Below are 19360 nucleotides of genomic sequence, written 5' to 3'. Positions count from 1 at the left end.
TTACACGACTGAAGGGGCGGGGTTCAGGCACTATTGCCTGATAGAGGATTGACATGATTGTATAATGGTTTCAACAAGCTTGTCTAGAAGGACTTCCTTAAATGGCTGAAGAGACAGATACCAACGGATTATCCAAGCATTGTATTCTTCATGCGATGGAGCCACTGGAGTGGGGTGTGTTCTGAACAGAGGGTGAAAGCCCGCCCAAGGAGGCAGTAGCAAAGGTGTGGACCTCCCACTTGATGGCCAGACACTCCTTCTCAATGGTGCTGTACCTCGCCTTTCTTTCCAAGACCTTCCGATTGATGTACAGCACTGGGCACTCTTCCCCCTCAACCAGCTGGGACAGCACAGCCCCCAACCCCCTGTCCGACGCATCGGTCTGCAACACAAATGTAGAGAGAAATCAGTAGAATGTAACAACGGCCTGCCACAAAGCGCATGGCTCAGTCCACTGGACCAGGTCTGGAGCTCCCTTTCTAGTGAGATCAGTCGGCGGGCTGATGATGTCCGAATAATTAGGCACAAACCTTCTATATTCCACAAAACAAAATCCATCTAATTGGAAGCACAAGTACAAAGAATGAGCAGATTCATCCACAACTGACCCAAAGGAGTGTTAATCCACAAAACAAACTCCAGCCGCTAGACGTAACAACACACACACACAAAAAAACCTGTTCAGTTTCCTCGGGCAGTCAATCGAATACTCAGTGAGCCGGCTGTTTCATGAGTGTAGTAGAAGAACTAATCCATCCAATGTCCTACAAAAAAATATTCCACAAAACAAAATCCATCCAATAGGAAGCACAAGTACAATGTGCAGATTCATCCACAACTGACCCAAAAGAGTGTTAATCCACAAAAAAAAAAAACTCGCCGCTAGATGGAACAAACACATAAATAAACAAAAAGGTGCCCAGCTTTCTCAGACAGTCAAGTGTATGTTCAGTGAGTCAAGCTCACTTGAGAGTAACATGAATACAACCAAATGGTTTACTCACCTCATCATCTCTATGAAAGGCAATGCTTACTGTTGTGATATAAATATATTTATGATCTCAGAAATTTGGCCAGAATTTTTCGGGGCCTGTCTCCCACCGTGGGTCTCCGAGCCGGTACTCACCGAGGGCTCCGATGACTCCAGATAATCGATCAGTTTCTCGACATCCCCCAATTCTCATAACCAACATAACAAAGTTAACGATCGACATAATACCGCAAGATAGGACACGACCTTCACCAGCATTACAGACATTCTGGACAGCTGACGTTGAATTTCTCCCACCACACCGTCCAAATCAAATCCCTGGTCTGCGCCCTGTCTGGGGTACCAGCTTGAGCATGAAAGTGTCTTTTAATGTCTCCAGAGCCAGAGGTTTTTGAATTCTTTGCCATGTTGACTTCTTAGAACAGTTATGTAGCAGGGTGTATCAAATCTTACCAGTTTAAGACTCAAAAAGAATTAAAAACTAGCAACTAGCACACGTCCGACCCTCGCATGGCGCCATGCAACCCATCGAAAAATTTGTTTTTTTAAGCTTCAAAGAAGATTTTTTATGTGAAAATAAAAAAATTAAAGGAAGCTAACCAAGATCAGAACGTCTATTGTGAATGCTGGTGACATATAATAAAACATTTAAATCATGTTAAAATGTAACCATTAATTACTTGACAAGGCACTTTTTTTCTCGGCAAAAGCAGGCTGAGATAAACTTACTGAGTGGTAAAATTTTGCACTATTGTAATCCTTGTCTCAAATATCACATTTTCTCTCAAAGAAAGATAATTGGGATCAGAGTTTATGGAGGAACAAACAGAACTACATGACACTTAGACAGTGGATAATAAAGAAACACTTTCATCACATCATGGATTCCTCACAACAGCAGGAAACATAATTTACTAATGATCAGTTATATGAGATTATGAAATCAGAAGGTGATGTTTATCTGTTGTTGTGTGTTGACCATCAGTGGTTTTAGTCAGCGTGTATACGTCTCTATACAGATGTAGATGCAAATGCGGGCTTTAGCGCCTCCTGTCTGACACCAGTCAAACTGCAGCAACAATGGAGAGCTGTTAAGCAGGACTTCAGGAGCATTAAAGTGCTGTTTGAAATCCCCACAGTGCAAATCATCGACCAAACACCAACTAAATATGTGTATAGTGTAAAAAAACAGCCTTAATATTTAAAAAGTTTCTTTTAAAATACTTAGATGGTATGCATTATCTCATATTTCGACAGTTCCATTCTGGATAAAGGATGGCTACCTTGTCTTAACTAGGTGTGATACGATAAACTGATAGAGATAAATTGATAAATCTTGTCCATGTCAGAGCCATATAGAGAGAGAGTTGCGACAACTCAATTGACTCCAATGGAACGTTTTTTTTTACGGCAATGGCGGCTCGTGGAGCCTCTCAATAGTTCCCGGAAGTAGCAGCAAACACCGTAGAGATGCATCAGAACAAACCGTTTGCGACGCACTTTTAAAAGGTGAGACGTTTAAAGAATAATATTATCTTATTCTGTATATTATCAGTACATCTAAATAAAAATAACTTGTAAATTAAAACCTTATAGTTGAGTATTACTCATTAAATTAGGAGATAAGGGATGTTATCGGATAACTAACAGATTAGGCAAGGATTGGAGCTGGATAAAGTTAGTAACGAACACCCTATTAATTGTAAAATCTTTGCAAATACCTCACACATTTTTTTGTTGTTGTAATTTTTATTTATATTTAGATTGCTCCTGCTGACTTGAGCCAACCATTTTTTTCTCCTCTCCATGTCAGTGGGGAAGCCATACATTCGCACACCTTTCTCTGAGCGATTGGAGCATCCCCATGCAGCACAGCAAACCATGGTGAAGACTATGCAACGACAACATGAAAGAAAGGACACATACAAAATGCTTGGCATGCTATTTAATTTATTAGAAATGTATTCATGAATTGCTGTAAATAGTTACTGCATTTATTTGAATAAAAATACAAAAAAAGTAATATCGTAATATATTATTACAATTTAAAATAACTGTTTTCTATTTTAATGTATTTTAAAATGTAATTTACTCCTGTGATGCCAAGCTGAATTTTCAGCCTCATTACTTTTGAATGGCAGTTTATATACGAGTATGCTTAAGTTGTTTTAAAGCTGAATATATTGTGTATATGAATAAGTATTGTAAGAATTATACATTAGATATATAATGTTTATAATACATAAATAATTATATTACTATATATAGAATTGTAAACAATAAGCTTCATTTCACTAAATTTTACATTTACGTAACTGCTGCTAATAGTTAATAGTTCATTGACCCATTGTGCGGTGCGAGCTGGAAATCACCTGTCACCAGCCTGTCTCTGTACTATCTGAAAAGTCATAAATATGACATTAGTTACCATGAGATTAGTGAAAACAATGAACATGAGGTAACATAAAAATGCAACAGAAACCCTAGCCTGAAATAAGTTGAGGCAAATAACGGTATGAGAACACTAATCCTCAAATATTAGCTGATTTGATCTTTAAAAAACAACATCGCTGTAACAACATACTCATGCTACATACATATGTCGGTGTGTTACATAAATATATAAAATAAATGCATTTATTGACTACTAATTACCAGAAATCGCAGTTCTGTCACTCTACTCTAACAGTTTGAAATGCCCGCCAAAGCACTTCCTGGAACTATCTGAAGTCTACGTGAATCACGTGACGATCAAGCATTTAGAACTTCCGTTGTCGCAACTCTCTCTTTATATGGCTCTGGTCCATGTTAAGGGGCATTCTAATTGCATGTGACTTGCAAAAAAGCAAATATTTTTTTTAAAAAAAATTTTTATTTTTTATTATCAACAAAGTTTGTACAAACACTTGTGTATGCATCATTGATATACAACATAGATATAACAAAGACTTTCACACTAGGGGGCTATTGCTAATTTATATGAAGATATTAAAGCAATTACAAATTTTCAATGTTTTAATTGCTTTTTGCTTCATAGAAAATCGGAGTGAATCAATATAAAGCTCAATTTCTTTCTTGAATGAAGTAAAATAAGGTTTTTTACAGGAGAATTTACATTTATGAACATAAAATTTTGCCATTAAAAGAATAAAATTAATTATATAAATCTGACAATGCTTGATTCTACTGTTCTCCCAAATACCAAATAAAATATGTTTCCAAAACAACATAAATTGGTCATCAATGTTTCTTGTGATAAAATCACAGACATTTTGCCAAAATGGTCTTACAACTGGGCAATGCCAAAATAAATGAACCACAGTTTCAGGGCAACTGTCACAAAAGGTACAATTAACATCAATATCACTTTTAAATTTTATAAAGTAATGTTTTACAGGGTATATATTCTAGTATCAATTTGAATGATACCTCCTTAACTTTGTTTGTAATTAAATATTGATTAGGTATAAGCCAAACCTTTTTCCACACAATATCTTCTGTAAAACGATTCCAATATGAGTAAATATAAGGCAAAGACACATAATTTCTTTGAAATAACTCTCTTATAGATCTGTTCTTCACATTAAGGGAAAAACAGATATTACCTACATAAGTACTTACTATAGTAAGTGGGAACAATTGTTGAGTATTCATTCTTTTTTGATGTTTGAACAGCATACAGATTTCAGGAGAAATTGCTCCAAAAACTTTTGCATATTCCCCTGGTGTTACAGGAATCTTATAATGCGCCAAAAACTCATTGTAAGTGAAAAGAAAACCCTTTGAATTAAATAACTGATCCACCAATATGATGCCATTATCAAACCAATGTTTCAAAAACAACGATTTGCGCTTATATAATATATCCCTATTGTTCCATATATAATACTTAAGTGGTGAAAAATTATGCTTGAAAATCAATGACCATGATAAAAAGGCCTGGCGATGAAATTCCGAAAGTTTCACTGGTACTTTATCAATATTATAATTACAACTAAGAAGAAAATGTATATTACCAAAGTTAGAAAGAATATGGGAGGGTATAAAGTACCAAATTGAGTAAGGATTTCTGACAATCTGACGAAGCCAATTAACTTTAAATGTATTATTTAACATTTCAAAATCCAAAACATTTAGGCCACCATTTTCATATAAATTAGTTATAACTGTTTTCTTTATGTAATGTATTTTGTTTTAAAGTCAAACAGTATTTTATCTATTTCTTTGCATATTTTTTTATTAAGATGCAAAGCCATTGCTGCATAAGTCAGTCTAGAAATTCCCTCTGCCTTTGTAAGTAAAACTCTGCCCCTTAAAGAAAGATCTCTCATAAGCCAGTGATTTAATTTCTTTTTAGTTTTTTCAACAATAGGATTAAAATTTAATAAACACCTTCTGTGCTGATCTTTAGTAATGCTTATTCCCAAATACTGAACCTCAGATTTTAAGGGAATACCATTATAAGATGCTTCAGAACATTCCTTGATGGCCATAAGCTCACATTTAGCCAAATTTAAGTTCACAAAATTCACAGATTAATTCAGTAGCCACTGAGATCTGGTCTTCGTTTTGAATGAAGAGCGTAGTGTAATCTGCTAATTGGGTTATTTTGATCTCTCTATCAAAGATAGTGATGCCTTTCATTGGACTTGATTTAATATGAGAAGAAAGAAGTTGACTCACTAATAGAAAGAGGTATGGAGAGACAGGGCACCCTTGCCTAATTCCTCTAGTAATATCGAATCTAGGGGAAGTACCATTTAATCATTTAATAGAACAGTTGCATTTTTTATAAAGGGTTTTAATTGCTGAAGAAAAAAAAATACCAAAATCAAATTTCTTAAGCGTGTCAAAGATGAACTGATGCTCTACCGAGTCGAATGCTTTATAAAAATCTAAGAATAATATAAACCCATTATCATTAATCAATTCTGAATAGTCCAGGACATCCAACACTAATCTTATATTATTCGTTATATGTCGATTTTTCATGAATCCCGATTGTGATTCATCAATTACGGAATCCAAAACTTTTTTTAATCTTCTACCTATAATTAGGGCCAGCAATTTATAATCATTGTTTAATAAACAGATAGGTCGCCAATTATCAATATATAGCTTGTCTTTTTTTGGTTTAGGGAGCAATGTAATTAAACCTTGTGTTAGAGTTGGTGGAAGATACTGTCTCTTAATGCTTTCAGCAAATATTTCTACAGCAAAAAAACAAATATATCTTATTCTTTTTTGATAATTTTACTGGCGAGTTGTGGCGACATGAGCGACAGTGACCTCTGGCGACAGGATGGGGAATTATCCAGCGATGCAACAAGGTTGATCAAATTTTAAAACCCTATACACACCGCCTGTGAAATTATCACTTGAGGTCTCTAGTCGCTGTTGTGTAATTGCTAGCAGTACTGGGTAGTAACAGATTACATGGAATCTGGATTATGTAATCAGATTACAAAAATATTAAAAAGTTTTAAAAAAAATGTGTTCTTGGTTGAGAACTACACTACCCACAGTATTGGAGAGAATCATGGGCAACAAACTGCAACAAAAAGAGCTCTGTATCGACCACCCACTCCATGGCAAAGTGAGCAGATGCTATTGCATGCCATTAACCCCCATTTGTGATTTTGTTGCTTTACAGTGCTTTTAATTTTCATCGAGTAACCTATAATGAAATTCGTTGATGCTCAGAAGTTGTCGCGTTGTGCCTCAACAGGTCTGAAAAATACTCTATGGAAGTACATACTTCGAAAGCTCAATTTAAAGCATGATATGTGTCAGAATGCAATTCCTAATGCCACGCAAGTATGTTTCACATTGCATTATCAGCTATGTCGGTTGCTATAGCAGGCGTTTAGATAAACCGGTTTCTACAGTCAGTTTTCTCTTTCAGGCCAATCTCAGGTCATAGTAACAATTTAATGAGAATCTTGCTGAGCAAGTTAATTAAATTCTCTAGTCTCTAAATGATAATAGCGGTAGGGCCGGTTTAATGGCACAGGCATTTGAAGACAACACAAGAACATATGTTAAGCATGTACAATGGGATCAAGCGCTTGCAATATGTTGGCAAATCATTTGTGCCTGCATTGTTCTCTTGCATTCTGTATGTTTCTGGCCTTAGAGTCAGTAAGGCATCATGGGATGACCATTGGGGATTTCTGTCCTGCAGGAGTACCAGTTTGTCATGCTTCGCTCAAGCAGTTATGACTGTGAGCAAGTAGCCATCAAGCAACGCTACTCCAACTTCCTCCACCAGGAGCTCGTACTGGACTTCAGTGAGGAAATGGAGGACATTGTGATGTCCAGGAAGAGAATGATGGGAAACTTCTCAGATGAGAACATCTTAGAGCGGTGCATTGCCCTCCAAGATTATTTTACTCAACTCTACTCCCTACGTTATATACATCGATCACCAACTTTCCAAGATTCTTTCACTCATCAGAACTAAAAACTGCATATGACCTACTGTGTGGAGGCTGCTTTACCCGGGCCCTTGAGGGCCTCCAGAAGGTACTTGTACTTCAGGAAAAACTGTCTTCTCATGACCCTACTGTGGTGATACTTACCTTATGCGCTATATTGGTGTGCCAGAGGGATCTAGAAGACTTCAATGCTGCTTTTGAAACCGGCTGCCAGGCTCTGCCCACTGTGATGCACTATGAGCTGCGACGGTATCAGAGTTCCCTGCTGGAGGCTCTTTTTGATTTGGGTTACAGTCTTGGGCTTCCTGTAGCCCAATTACAAGAAGAACTGACCAGAGTAAGAAACTCTTCACATGGGCATATGTCACAGATGGGGGTTGCAAGAGTATTGCTCAGATTTAGGGTAAACCAAACTATTTGTGCTATGGACATGAAATATTCCTCAAATTGAGTGGCTTATTGTGGAGAGGTGAGCTATTTCTTGCTTAAGTGATGAAAGACAAGAAAAAAAATCCTGGAATTACATTTGAGTGACACGAGACATATCTACAGACCAGAATATATCATATCTAGAGGGCCAGTTAGAAACCACCATAGCAACTACTCTGAACACACTTACAACTATCCAGAACTACCTTTTATATAGGTTTGGTTAGATATAAAATGTATAGATTGCTCCAATAATTAAAAAATAAAGAAATGTTTAGAAAAATACAAATAAACGTGCACTTTTAGAAACACTAGTAAATGGCAAGGAGCCCCTTAAAGAACCCACTGGGGTTAATTTAGTTTGCAATCCCTTTCCTCACTAATAATGTTTGCTTTCCCATGCAATAGTTTGTTCCTTTGCAATAGATTGTGTGCCCTTAAAATATATTTTGTGTTCGCATGCAATAGTTTGCACTCCCAGTATGTTTTGCGTTCCCTTGCAATAGTTTACACACCTTTGCAATAAGTTTTCCTCACAATAATTTGCATTTTCTCACAATAAGTTTTCTGTCCTGTCACAATAGTTTACTTTTCCACGCAATATGTTTTGCATTCCATTTATTCTGTATTCCCTGATAACAGCTTTATCCATCCCTTGTGAAAATTAACCATGGTTTACTACAGTAACCATAGCTGAACTATGGTATTCGTAGTAAAACCATATTAACCAAAAACTTAGCATGGTTTGACTACAGTAACTACATTTAAACCATGATATTCCCATAATTTTAACAGGACAACAAAACTGGTAATATAAATCATCATTCCACCATGGTAACACCATAGTGCATTTGTGGTACACAAAGTGGTTACTACAGTCATATTTACTGCCGTTTTACTATTGTGAAACCATGATTAATTCTCAAAAGGGCATGTTTTTATGGATTTTAAAAACCATATTGTACCACAAATTAATCATGGTATTACTATAGTAAAACTATATTTTGTGGCAGAATTATTAGTTATAATTTTTTATTTGAATACAAATTAAGCAATGATACATTTTTGGCTATGGTTTCACTATACACGTCATAGTTGAACTATAGTCACTGTAGTAAAACTGTGGTATATTTTGTTGATAATTCAAATACCAAAGCCCGACTATGGTTGCTGTGCTTAAACCCTGGTTCATTTTCATAAAGGATGGACAAACTGCAAGGGAACATAAAACTTATTTTGAAGGAACACAAAAATATTTTAGAAATGAATGCACTCCCTGTCCTCTAAGGGGCTCTGTAATCTGGAAACTTTCACCTCAATGGAAAATCTTTTTTTTTAATGAAGTATCCATTTCTCTTAAATTCTTGTTTCTTTTATGAATTTATATGCACTCAGGGAACATGCATCAAACAAAATAGAATGGATCATTATCATTTATCCTTTAATATCGTTACTATGAATCATTACAGTGCAGTTTGTGAGCAAGCGTAAAACATTATTTGTATTGAAGTTCAACATACTTTTTGTTCTAGTTTTAATTCAGAAACATTCCACTATAACTCAATAACAATATCTCATCTCCAAAGCACTGTATTTAATGAACGCGATACTGTGCTGAACATAATTACTGTCTGCTATGTAACCATACAATTAATAACTGTCACAGAACTGTAAAGGAGACATCAAACTTCAAACAAAAACTGTGACAATGTTTGAATTAAACTTTAATCAAATATTAATGGAAAACTTAATATCTAAACAAAAGCACATGTTGCATGTGTGTCAGTAACAGTCTTATGTGATCTTATGAAAGTCCAGGAAGCAGTTCCGTTCTGATGTGATGCACAGGTGCAGATGACATTTGCTACACTTGATCCGGACGATGCCCTTACAGCCGGGATACTTGCACCTGCCTTTCTTCTCCATCACAGGCCAGTGGTCGGTTCGATCCAGACGCACCTCATCAGACACACCTGAGACCACAGGTCCCATCTTTTTCATCTCCTCCAGGTCTGCTGTCACTCTTTATGATGGAGGTCTTTTACTCAGTGCTGCTGTTCAATTCTGCCCTGGAAAAACAAAATGCAGAAGCTACACATTTGGTCAAAAGTGAGTTATGAGTGAATTCAGGTCACTTAAGACTACAGCCTTTGCTGTGACAGACAAGTTTGGCTCAACTATACTCAAGATTCAAATAAAAAACTTTTTGAAACCATTTTTCTCCATAGTGACTGTGTTTTGGGATCGCTGGGCAGTATTTCTCTTTGCAAAGTTAATGAGCATTTTTTGCCTTTCATTTGATCAGTGTGACAAATTTAAAGCATCACCCCTTTTCCCCTTTACATGCCTTCAGAGAATTTTTAACTAAGTAATAAAACAAATAAATATAAAACAAGCAAGAAAATATCATTTTTAATAGGTTCAAAAAATATGTGACTATATAAAATGAAATATGAATAATGTAATAATGTAAAATGTATAACATACAAATATTAAAGATTCTGAATTATTTATGGATAACTAATCAAAACTGACTCACTCATTGTTATGCTGATAATTTAATTTGTGACAAAAAAATGATGTATACAATGAAAAGGCAAAATAGAAGCATTTTCACAAGGACTTCAGAGTACCACTTTAATTATAAGTAATACAAAATATCAATCAATAAAACAAGATAGTAATTACAATTTTAATTAACATTAAGATATTATGACAACAATTGTATCATTTTTACATAAATCAAATTATGATATAATAAACATCTCCAAAAAATTATTCATAAATTAAATAATATAACTGTAGCAACGAGCTATAACTATTCTTAATAAGATAATGCATTTCTGCTATTCCATGGTTGAACACAGCTGCCATACGTCAACGGATCAAATCAATTTGTAAACAACGTCAACAGCTATTTAACTTACCAGTGATGCAGCAAAATCCTCACGGTGGTGAAATGTACAAAAATATGTTTATTGATTCAATCTGAAGAGGAAGTTGATTTGTTTCCATATGGCATCACCGGGAAACATAGGGTTAATACAACTCTTCAGACATGAGCAATCGATGAGTTCCCTATTATAGTAAATATACGTTTGTAAATTGTATTACACTTAATTCTGATATATATATAAGTAAATAAGATTCACAATCAAGTAAAATATAAATGATGCATTATATAATTGTAATTATTTTCGATAAATGTGTATTGTGCGACTGATAAATCCTTTCACCCTCAACAGCGCATGCGCATACCCCACACGTCTACGTATTTATTTTAGCTGGTAGTGTGTAGTCGTGCCGTCCACGAGGAAAATATAACCAAAAGAAACACGCTTTATTTCCATTAACTCACATTAAAACTTCTAGTTAATTCGAATCTGAAATGGCAAACGATGGATCAACGCAACTATCAAAAAATCTCCTGCGGATGAAGGTATGAAGAGTTGAAAGCTGTGAATCTGTCATTCAGACATGATAATCTGCTCGAACATGTGCAGTTCAAACATGAAGATGAAATACATTGTAAACATGTTAATTGTGTGCGCGTGTGTAGTTCATGCAGAGAGGGTTGGACGCAGAGGCGAGGAAGCAGCTGGATGAAGAGGAGAAGAGAATCATCAGTGATGAGCACTGGTTCCTGGATCTGCCTGAACTCAAGGCCAAAGAGTGAGAACACCGATGCTTAAACTTATTTAAACTTCTGTGAATGCTGCTTCATTAGATAAAACATGTATGCACCCTTGTGCGTCAATAAAAAAAAGTTACTTCGAGGACAAAAATTGCCACGTCAAAAAAACTGCCATAATATTATATATTAATATTATTTTACACAGGTAATTTGTTTAACCAACATCAGTCCTACCAAATATTCATAAAATTTCAGGATTTTAAGCCTTTCAATTTCCATTTACTTAATGCTAAGGGGAAATATGTTTTTTGATTATTTCAGTCTGGGATATGTCAGTATCTGTTATATGATTTGCAGCAACATTGATTTTGATGCATATTTTATTTTCAGGTTGTAGCTAGTGGGGTGAAACAAATTTGAAACTGTATTATTTCATAGGTAAGAGGCTCAGAGCAATATATATTCATGTGGTCCAGAATTCCTTGCTATGAACCTGTTTTTGTGCAGTGTCATGTTTAAAAAAAAAAAAAAAAAAATCACACTCAGGACCTTATGACCTATACAAGAATGTCCTTGTTAAAAAACTGCCATAAAAATAATATATATTATTATATCTATCTATTTTACACTTTCACTGACTTTTTAAACAACATCAGTCCTGATCATAACTACCAAATATTCATACATTTTCAGGATTTTAACCCATTAAATGCCAGTTGTTTGCATAATGCCGCTGTTGTTTTTCACACACGCATACAAAACACACTCTTGACTTTAATACAAACGTGATTAGCTGCATCATTTATTCAGTTGGCCTGCAGTGCTCTATAACAGTGTTTCCCAACCACTGTGCTAGTGTGCTGTGGAATATTATCAAATTCCACAAAATAAATGCATGAAGAAAAAAATTATTTAAGGGATCCAAACTCTTCACCTTTCAGAGAAATTCTCCAGTTTGAAACCATAATCGGTCACTTTTGTGATTGTTCAGAGCAATGATTAATGTGCAAAAGTGAGTGATATTTATCCGTGTTAAAGGGTCATCACATGACTCACGTCAGCGCTGCAGAATACATTGAAGTCTATGAAGTGACTTTACACCAAAGTGTTTTTCACAAACACGTTTTTGCTTCACCAATAATGTCTTTGAGAGTACTAAGCAACAAGAAATATTTTAAAACTCTCCAAATTTGTGAAAGGACATTGAATGTCTAAATTTTTTATTAAATATTACATTATCGTTTACAAATATCAGAGACTCCAGTTATTGAACTAATTTAAATTCTCCAAGAAAACACTTTGACCTAAATATAAACGTATTTAAATATTTATTACTTTCTGCTATCAAAGTAACTGCAAGCTTTTTTTCTCTCTTCAAATACATGTTTTCAATGTTTATTGTGCACGCCTGCTTTTTTACGTTGCAAACTGGTAAAATTGCCCGTGTGATGCTTTCAGCATCCAGAACCAAATTTAAACTGCCACGAGAAGTCGTCTGTCCGAGGCAAAGATGCAAAATGTAATGACAATCGCCTCCGCGTCAGTCTCCCTTGATGCTTTGATTACGCACAGGCGAGCACACAGTTTAAGTCGATGCGGACCAGGAGGAAGGTTTGAGTTGTCGATTGAGTTCTGTTCAGTTTTATGCGTGTTTTGTTCATATTTGAATCGCATTCATCATTCATCTGCTTCATGTGGTGTCTCTGTTGTCCATCTGTTCTCTTCATAAATAAATAAATGCATACTCTGCTATATGCTCATCCTGTAAGTTCATGATTAAAGATGAAAATGTGAATGAAAGTAAAAGCAATTAAATGTCTAATTTTCTTTAAAATATCAAAATTAAAATGACGGGTAATAATAGATTATGATGGAATTTTTACGACCCTGTCCGTCAAAATGAAAGATGATGAGAAGGTCTAATTTTGAGAAATTTTTTCATAGCTGAATTTCAAACATTACAAGGAAACAAGCTACTAAGATGAACGGAAAACATGGACAAGTTCTTGAATAGGAAAAATATTGACGATGGGTAGCCTATGTGGGATAGTGGTGTGCCGTAGTCCTATAAAGTGTGCCATGGCAGAAAAAGGTTTGGAAATACTGCATTATAATACAGCAAACAGAAAATAGGGAAAAAAAGAATGTTTTTGCTCCGTAGGCTAAACATGAGGAACATGGCGCCATCTGGTGGAGAATATTAAAATGTAACATTTTGAAGCCAGTGCTCTGTCTGGAATGAAAGCATAATATCATAGAATTCATGATTTTATACTTTATGGCACTGTGATCAAATATTGCATTTGGCACAGCCGAAAAATGAAAAAGACGAAAATTTCCCGAAGGTCGCACAAGGGTTCAAGTACGATATTGGCAGTATCTGTGTTTTTAATTTATTTTTTTTCAAGCAACACATTTTTTTTTAAAATTGCGTTTAAAATGATAAAACAGAAGGTCTGCTATTTAAAATTCAGCATTCGCTCAGAAACGTTAGTTGAAAGTTATGCAATGACATTCAGACTTTTTGTTCATATAAGTGTGGCTTCAGTTTATAACTATTTGGTCACTGTATAAATGTCACATAACAATTGCAAATGAGAGAAATACTTTTATTTATTTTACTAGAAACTACATCATTGAGGAGAGAAGTTATGTTCCCTGTGAGGATTTGGTTTATGGCAGAATGTCATTCAGAGGCTTCAATCCTGATGTTGAGGTAAACTTTCTTGGCCTATATACATAGGGCTGCACAATGACATTTATTTTGTTTATTTTATTATGTATGTGTAATATCATAAAAGGCATATAAAATGGGCATTGAGCAATTTAACTGATGGAGTGTGCACTTTGACAGCAGTAGCTTTAAAACAGGCTTTACATCAATCTTCTTTAAGTGTTGAATTGATTGATTGATCCATGTTCAGCAATGCAAAGGGCTAATACATTCAGTTTCACAACCCACAAATTCCTAGGCGATGCAAATGAGTCAATAAACACTTGCTTTTGATCCGAAAAGGGTTTTGCCCTCGTGATGTGCTTGGTAGTTAATGCATGTTTTGTTAGATCTGACTTATCACATATTATGACTTAGCATGTGTGTTTAATAATTAATCACCCAAAATCTGCAAGTATATTTAAAAATATCTAAAATAGCTCCTCCTTGCAAAACATCAGTGAGTATTGAAGCTGACTACCATCCCTGGAGTCGTAAGTTCGAATTTAGGGTGTGCTGAATATCTCCAGCCAGGTTTCCTAAGCAACCAAATTGGCCCGGTTGCTAGGGAGGGTAGAGTCACATGGGGTAACCTCCTTGTGGTTGCTGTAATGTGGTTCTTGCACTCAGTGGCCACGTGGAACGTTGTACGTCGATGCCACGGAGAATAGTGTGAAGCCTCCACGTGTGCTACATCCGCGGTAACACGCTTAAGTCTTGTGATAAGAGGTGTGGATTGACGGTCTCAGATGTGGAGGCAAATTAGTTTCGTCCTCTGCCACCCAGATTGAGGCGACTCATTACACCACCACGAGGACTTGGAGCGAATTGGGCATTCCAAATTTCTCAAAGGGGAGAAAAAAATGAAGCAGCCAGGTAAAGATGCAAATAGTTGTTGTTCATTTCCATTATGGGCTGTGTCTACAGATGACAGACCAAATCACAAGCTCGTTAGAAGTCCATTTTCACCTCAACTGACCTACAGCTGTGGCCAAAAGTATTGGCAGTGACAAATTTTGTGTTTCGCAAATATTTCTGCTTCAGTTGTTTTGGTGTTAATTCACATTGTTTCTAGATTATTTGCAGAGTGATCAGATGCACAATTGTTCACACGTTAAAAAATGATTACAGAAATATATACAGTATATTGTAAATAATAATAATTATAATAACAACAAAGTTCACAGTTTTATTTACAGTTTTTTACATTTTTAAATACAGTGATGCCATGTTGTTTTGATTTGGGTCAACATGAAAGTGCAATAAATCTGTTGAAGTGTAATGAAAATGTTCTAAAATGACAGCATAATCATGATTATTATTATTAATTGTCACATTTGTTGTACTCTAATGTGGAATATGTGAGATGCAAATATATCTATCCATTGTTTTAGCCAACAGAAATTATAAGAAATGTGTTTAAAATTATAACTTCTAAAACACCACAACCTGATATTTATGAGAAAAAAAAATTTGTTCTTGTACAGAGAACAAGTTTACCTTACCTGAAGTATGCCAGTGTGGTTTAATTGTTCACTTCTTTACCGAACAGTTCTTAGAAAAATATGAAATTGTAGGTTATATTTTGGAGTAGATAATTGACAACCTTTTATTCTAATTTAAGACTGTTTAAAACTAGGTGTTAGAAATAAACATGCAAAACCAAAACTAGAGAAAATGTGTGTGTAATTGGACTTTTGACACAATTCAAACACAATTATTGAGATGCAGCCCGTGTGACAACTAGCCCTGGGCTTCCCTATATTACTAATGTAGTTTTTTTGGCACTTAAGTCGTTATTGGCAGTAATTCAATTAAGCCTGTGTTTTTTCTAATTCACCACAAAACCAAATCTCTTGTAGAAATTAATGGTTCTGATGAATGCCCCTAAAGACGACGATGATGATGATGAAGATGATAATGGTATGAGCAGAATGGAGACCGATATTACAGATGAAGAGATGGCCCGAAGGTGAGAGGAAGTGATGTTACTGTGATGTCATAGTACAGGAGATTTTGTCAGAGACATAAAACATTTTTTTTTTTCTTTATTCAGATATGAAAGTTTGGTTGGAAGCATGAAGAAAAAGTTTGCAAAGAAGCGAGATCGTTCCGCAATCACAGATAAACAAGAGGACGTGAACTGCAACGTTGTTGATCTTCAACCAAAAAAGGCGTTCCTAAAGCCTCAAGACTGAGAGATTTTAATCGCACAGCTGCGGGCACTGTAAATGATTTATTTTATAAGGAATGGACTTTTTTTTTTCTTTTTTTTTAACATTTGGTTTTATTTGTTTAGCTACAATGAGGAAGGGATTGTTAAAATCTTTTTTTTATGGAAAAGATACAGGACTTGGATTTGGTTGTAAGTTTATATATTTTTCCACAATTAAACATACCATCATGATCCCAGGAAAAAACTAAATGACAACCCATTTTTTTCAAGATATGTGGGCTAACTCTTTAAACATTTGGCCCTTATTTATTGAGTTTAAGTAATGGTTCACTCAAAAATGACATTTCTCACTGTATGCATTCATTCTATGGAAATGAGCCGAGTGAACATTCTTCCAAAACTCTCTTATATGAGGTCATGCAGGTTTGTATCAACATGACTGTGTATAAATGATGAGAGAATTTTCATTTTGGGTGCACTATACCTTTAAAAATGTTTGAGATATTGAGGTCTTTACAAGGAGACAGAACTAAGCTCTAAAAACACTGCCATTTGGATTTAAATAATCGTTGTGATCGGGGGTTGCTTTGATTGGTCAGGTCTAGACTCCGGCAATACAATGAAGTCAGTAAATGTACTGAATGTCCGGGTTATCCCATCAATGGATTTTGTCTTTCCTGATGTCACGGACATATTCCAGTATGACAATGCCAAGATTCATTTGGGTAAATTTGTGAAAGAGTGGTTCAGGGAGCATGAAGAATCATTTTCACACTTGAACTGGCTAACAAAGAGTCCTGACCTTAACGCCATTGATAGTCAGTTAATCAGCTAAAGGCAGTATTGATGATGGGAGATTCAAACCACTTCGTAAAGTCTTCTTCAGCACATCCCATAGACTTTCAATGGGGAATATGCTCGTGCTGGCAGGAAGGAAAAAATCCATTGATGGGATAACCTGGTCATTCTGTACATTCAGGTAGTCAGCTGAATTCATTTTATTGCCTCAGAGCGTTGTTGAGCCTAGACATGACCAATTGAAGCAACTCAAGATCATAACCATTATTTCAATCCAAACTGCATTTAAATTTATTTTGGCCAGGCAGTGTATGTGAAAGCCCCATTTACATTTTTGCCACATGGACAAAAAACAAGTTACATTAAAAAACAAAATGCCAAAATCGAGGTTACAGTGAGGCACTTCTGTATAATAGAAGTGAATGGGGCCAATTTTGGAAAGGTAAAAAGCAAACTGTTTCAAAAGTGGAACTCCCAAGACAAACAATATGTGCTTTGATATGATTTTAGTGAGAGAAAATAATTTACTAACCTTTTCTGTGTAATGTCAACAAACCCTAAAATAATTGTAAAAAAAGACAATTTAAACAACTTTACTGCTCAAATAATACATAAGCTTCACATTTCTACTTTTAAACCCTGGGTATACTGATTAAATGTAATCTAGATTATATAATCAGATTACAAAAATGAGTACTTGTAATTGGACCACATTTAATTTCATAATAACATTACTTAATTATGGATTACATTCTTGATTACATTACCAATTAGTCAAAGGCAATAACTAGTGCGTAATTTACTGATTATTCTCCTAAATTTTAAAAGTGTGTTCTGAGCCAGTTGTTAAATTACATACAGAGGTCTAGCCAGGTAGCACTACATAACACTGAAGTGTGTCCCGATGACATAACCCCCCAATTCAATCTTAAGCGCTTAGAGGTTCTCTATTTTTCTATATGTGTATATCTATATGGGGATTGAGCACATTATCCATATTACCAAGAACAAAGTGAAATCAATCAGTCCACAACTACAGCTTCCTTTACTGAATTCATATAAAGTGGCAGGAAATCATTGATTTATTGCAGAAAAGCCATAGCAAAATGTAAATACTTGTACGTACTTGGATGTTTCATGAATATCTGATAATAAATGGATCAATCAGCTATTTTAATAAGCATTTCGCCTCAACTCACCTTATTTAACAATGAGCACTCACTTCTGAAAATTCAGCTCTAGCTGGTAGCTTGATTTGGAACATTGTAGCTGGTCCTTAGCTGGTCGACCGGCTACCATGTTCCAAAAACCATATTGACCACCTTGAGCTGGTATGACAAGCTGGTCTAAGATGGTCTCCCAGCTTGGACCAGCTAAAGACCTGCTAGAAACCAGCTACCATGTTCCAAAACACAGCTACCAGTTTAAAACAGGTTTTCCAGCAGGGCAGTGTTTTCCATGTTTTAAACCAAATTGACGTATTTGAAGTAAATTTAACTTAAATAGCATAATGTTCTTATCAACATCTAGTCTAGAGACATTCTCTTATTATTTATATCAAACTTGGATGAAAATAATTCTCTGAAAATGTAAAAACTAGCATGTTCTCATTGTCTTCTAGCTCTAGTGGTAGTTTTCTATGACCTCTTCTATGACCTTTCAGGTCCTTTGTTTTCCTCAGCAACTGACAAATAGCTTTCTGAAAAGTTTCTGTTTGCTTTTAAATGTACTAATGTTAAATGAAAGGAGTGGAAGTTCCAGAACGGCTAAAATCGCTTAGAGCACATTTAATGTCTCATAATTTTGACTTTTTAATTCTGGTTAAGTACAGTATCTCATAAATAAGAATTTTAATCTCAATGTTATGACTTTGATTACAGTAATTATTATGTTTATATCATAAATATGACTTCATATCAGAATTGCGACTTACCATTGCACAAATATATTTTTTTCTACGTGGCGATAAATGGGCTTCCATACCAACGACTTGCAGTATAATGCTGTGATATTTATTTGCTCATAATGTCTTTAAGCCAAAATGTATTTCCGGCTGGACCATTAACCTGTGGTTAAGACTTAAACCTTGTGCGTCAATAAAAACAAAAGTCCTTCGAGGACAAAAATGTCCATGTCAAGAAACAGCCTAAATAATATTATACATTCATATTATTTTCCACTT

At 35.2% G+C, this 19360-nt stretch overlaps 1 protein-coding gene and 1 pseudogene across 1 annotated transcript; both read left to right on the top strand.

The window, feature by feature from the left end:
* The first annotated feature begins 441 nt into the window (after nucleotides 1-441).
* On the top strand, nucleotides 442-7879 carry LOC127640493 (sorting nexin-20-like; annotated as a pseudogene).
* Nucleotides 7880-11127: 3248 nt separating this feature from the next.
* On the top strand, nucleotides 11128-18479 carry mphosph6 (M-phase phosphoprotein 6). Its single transcript, XM_052122480.1, has 5 exons — nucleotides 11128-11296; nucleotides 11417-11529; nucleotides 14117-14207; nucleotides 16067-16176; nucleotides 16261-18479. The coding sequence occupies exons 1-5, from the start codon at nucleotides 11246-11248 to the stop codon at nucleotides 16400-16402; spliced, it is 507 nt and encodes a 168-aa protein (XP_051978440.1). The 5' UTR covers nucleotides 11128-11245; the 3' UTR covers nucleotides 16403-18479.
* The last annotated feature ends 881 nt before the right edge of the window (nucleotides 18480-19360 follow it).

The sequence above is a fragment of the Xyrauchen texanus genome, chromosome 49 (genome assembly GCF_025860055.1).
Source record: "Xyrauchen texanus isolate HMW12.3.18 chromosome 49, RBS_HiC_50CHRs, whole genome shotgun sequence".
NCBI classification, from domain to species: domain Eukaryota; kingdom Metazoa; phylum Chordata; class Actinopteri; order Cypriniformes; family Catostomidae; genus Xyrauchen; species Xyrauchen texanus.
The sequence above is the reverse complement of the archived record's forward strand: the minus strand, read 5'-3'. Positions and strand labels throughout refer to the sequence as shown.

Excerpts from the sequence above, each read along its gene's own strand:
- mphosph6 (XM_052122480.1), top strand. The coding sequence starts at position 11,246 with ATGGCAAACGATGGATCAACGCAACTATCAAAAAATCTCCTGCGGATG. Across the intron at positions 11,530-14,116 it reads CCTGAACTCAAGGCCAAAGA|AAACTACATCATTGAGGAGA; the intron begins GTGAGAACACCG and ends TTATTTTACTAG. Across the intron at positions 14,208-16,066 it reads GCTTCAATCCTGATGTTGAG|AAATTAATGGTTCTGATGAA; the intron begins GTAAACTTTCTT and ends AATCTCTTGTAG.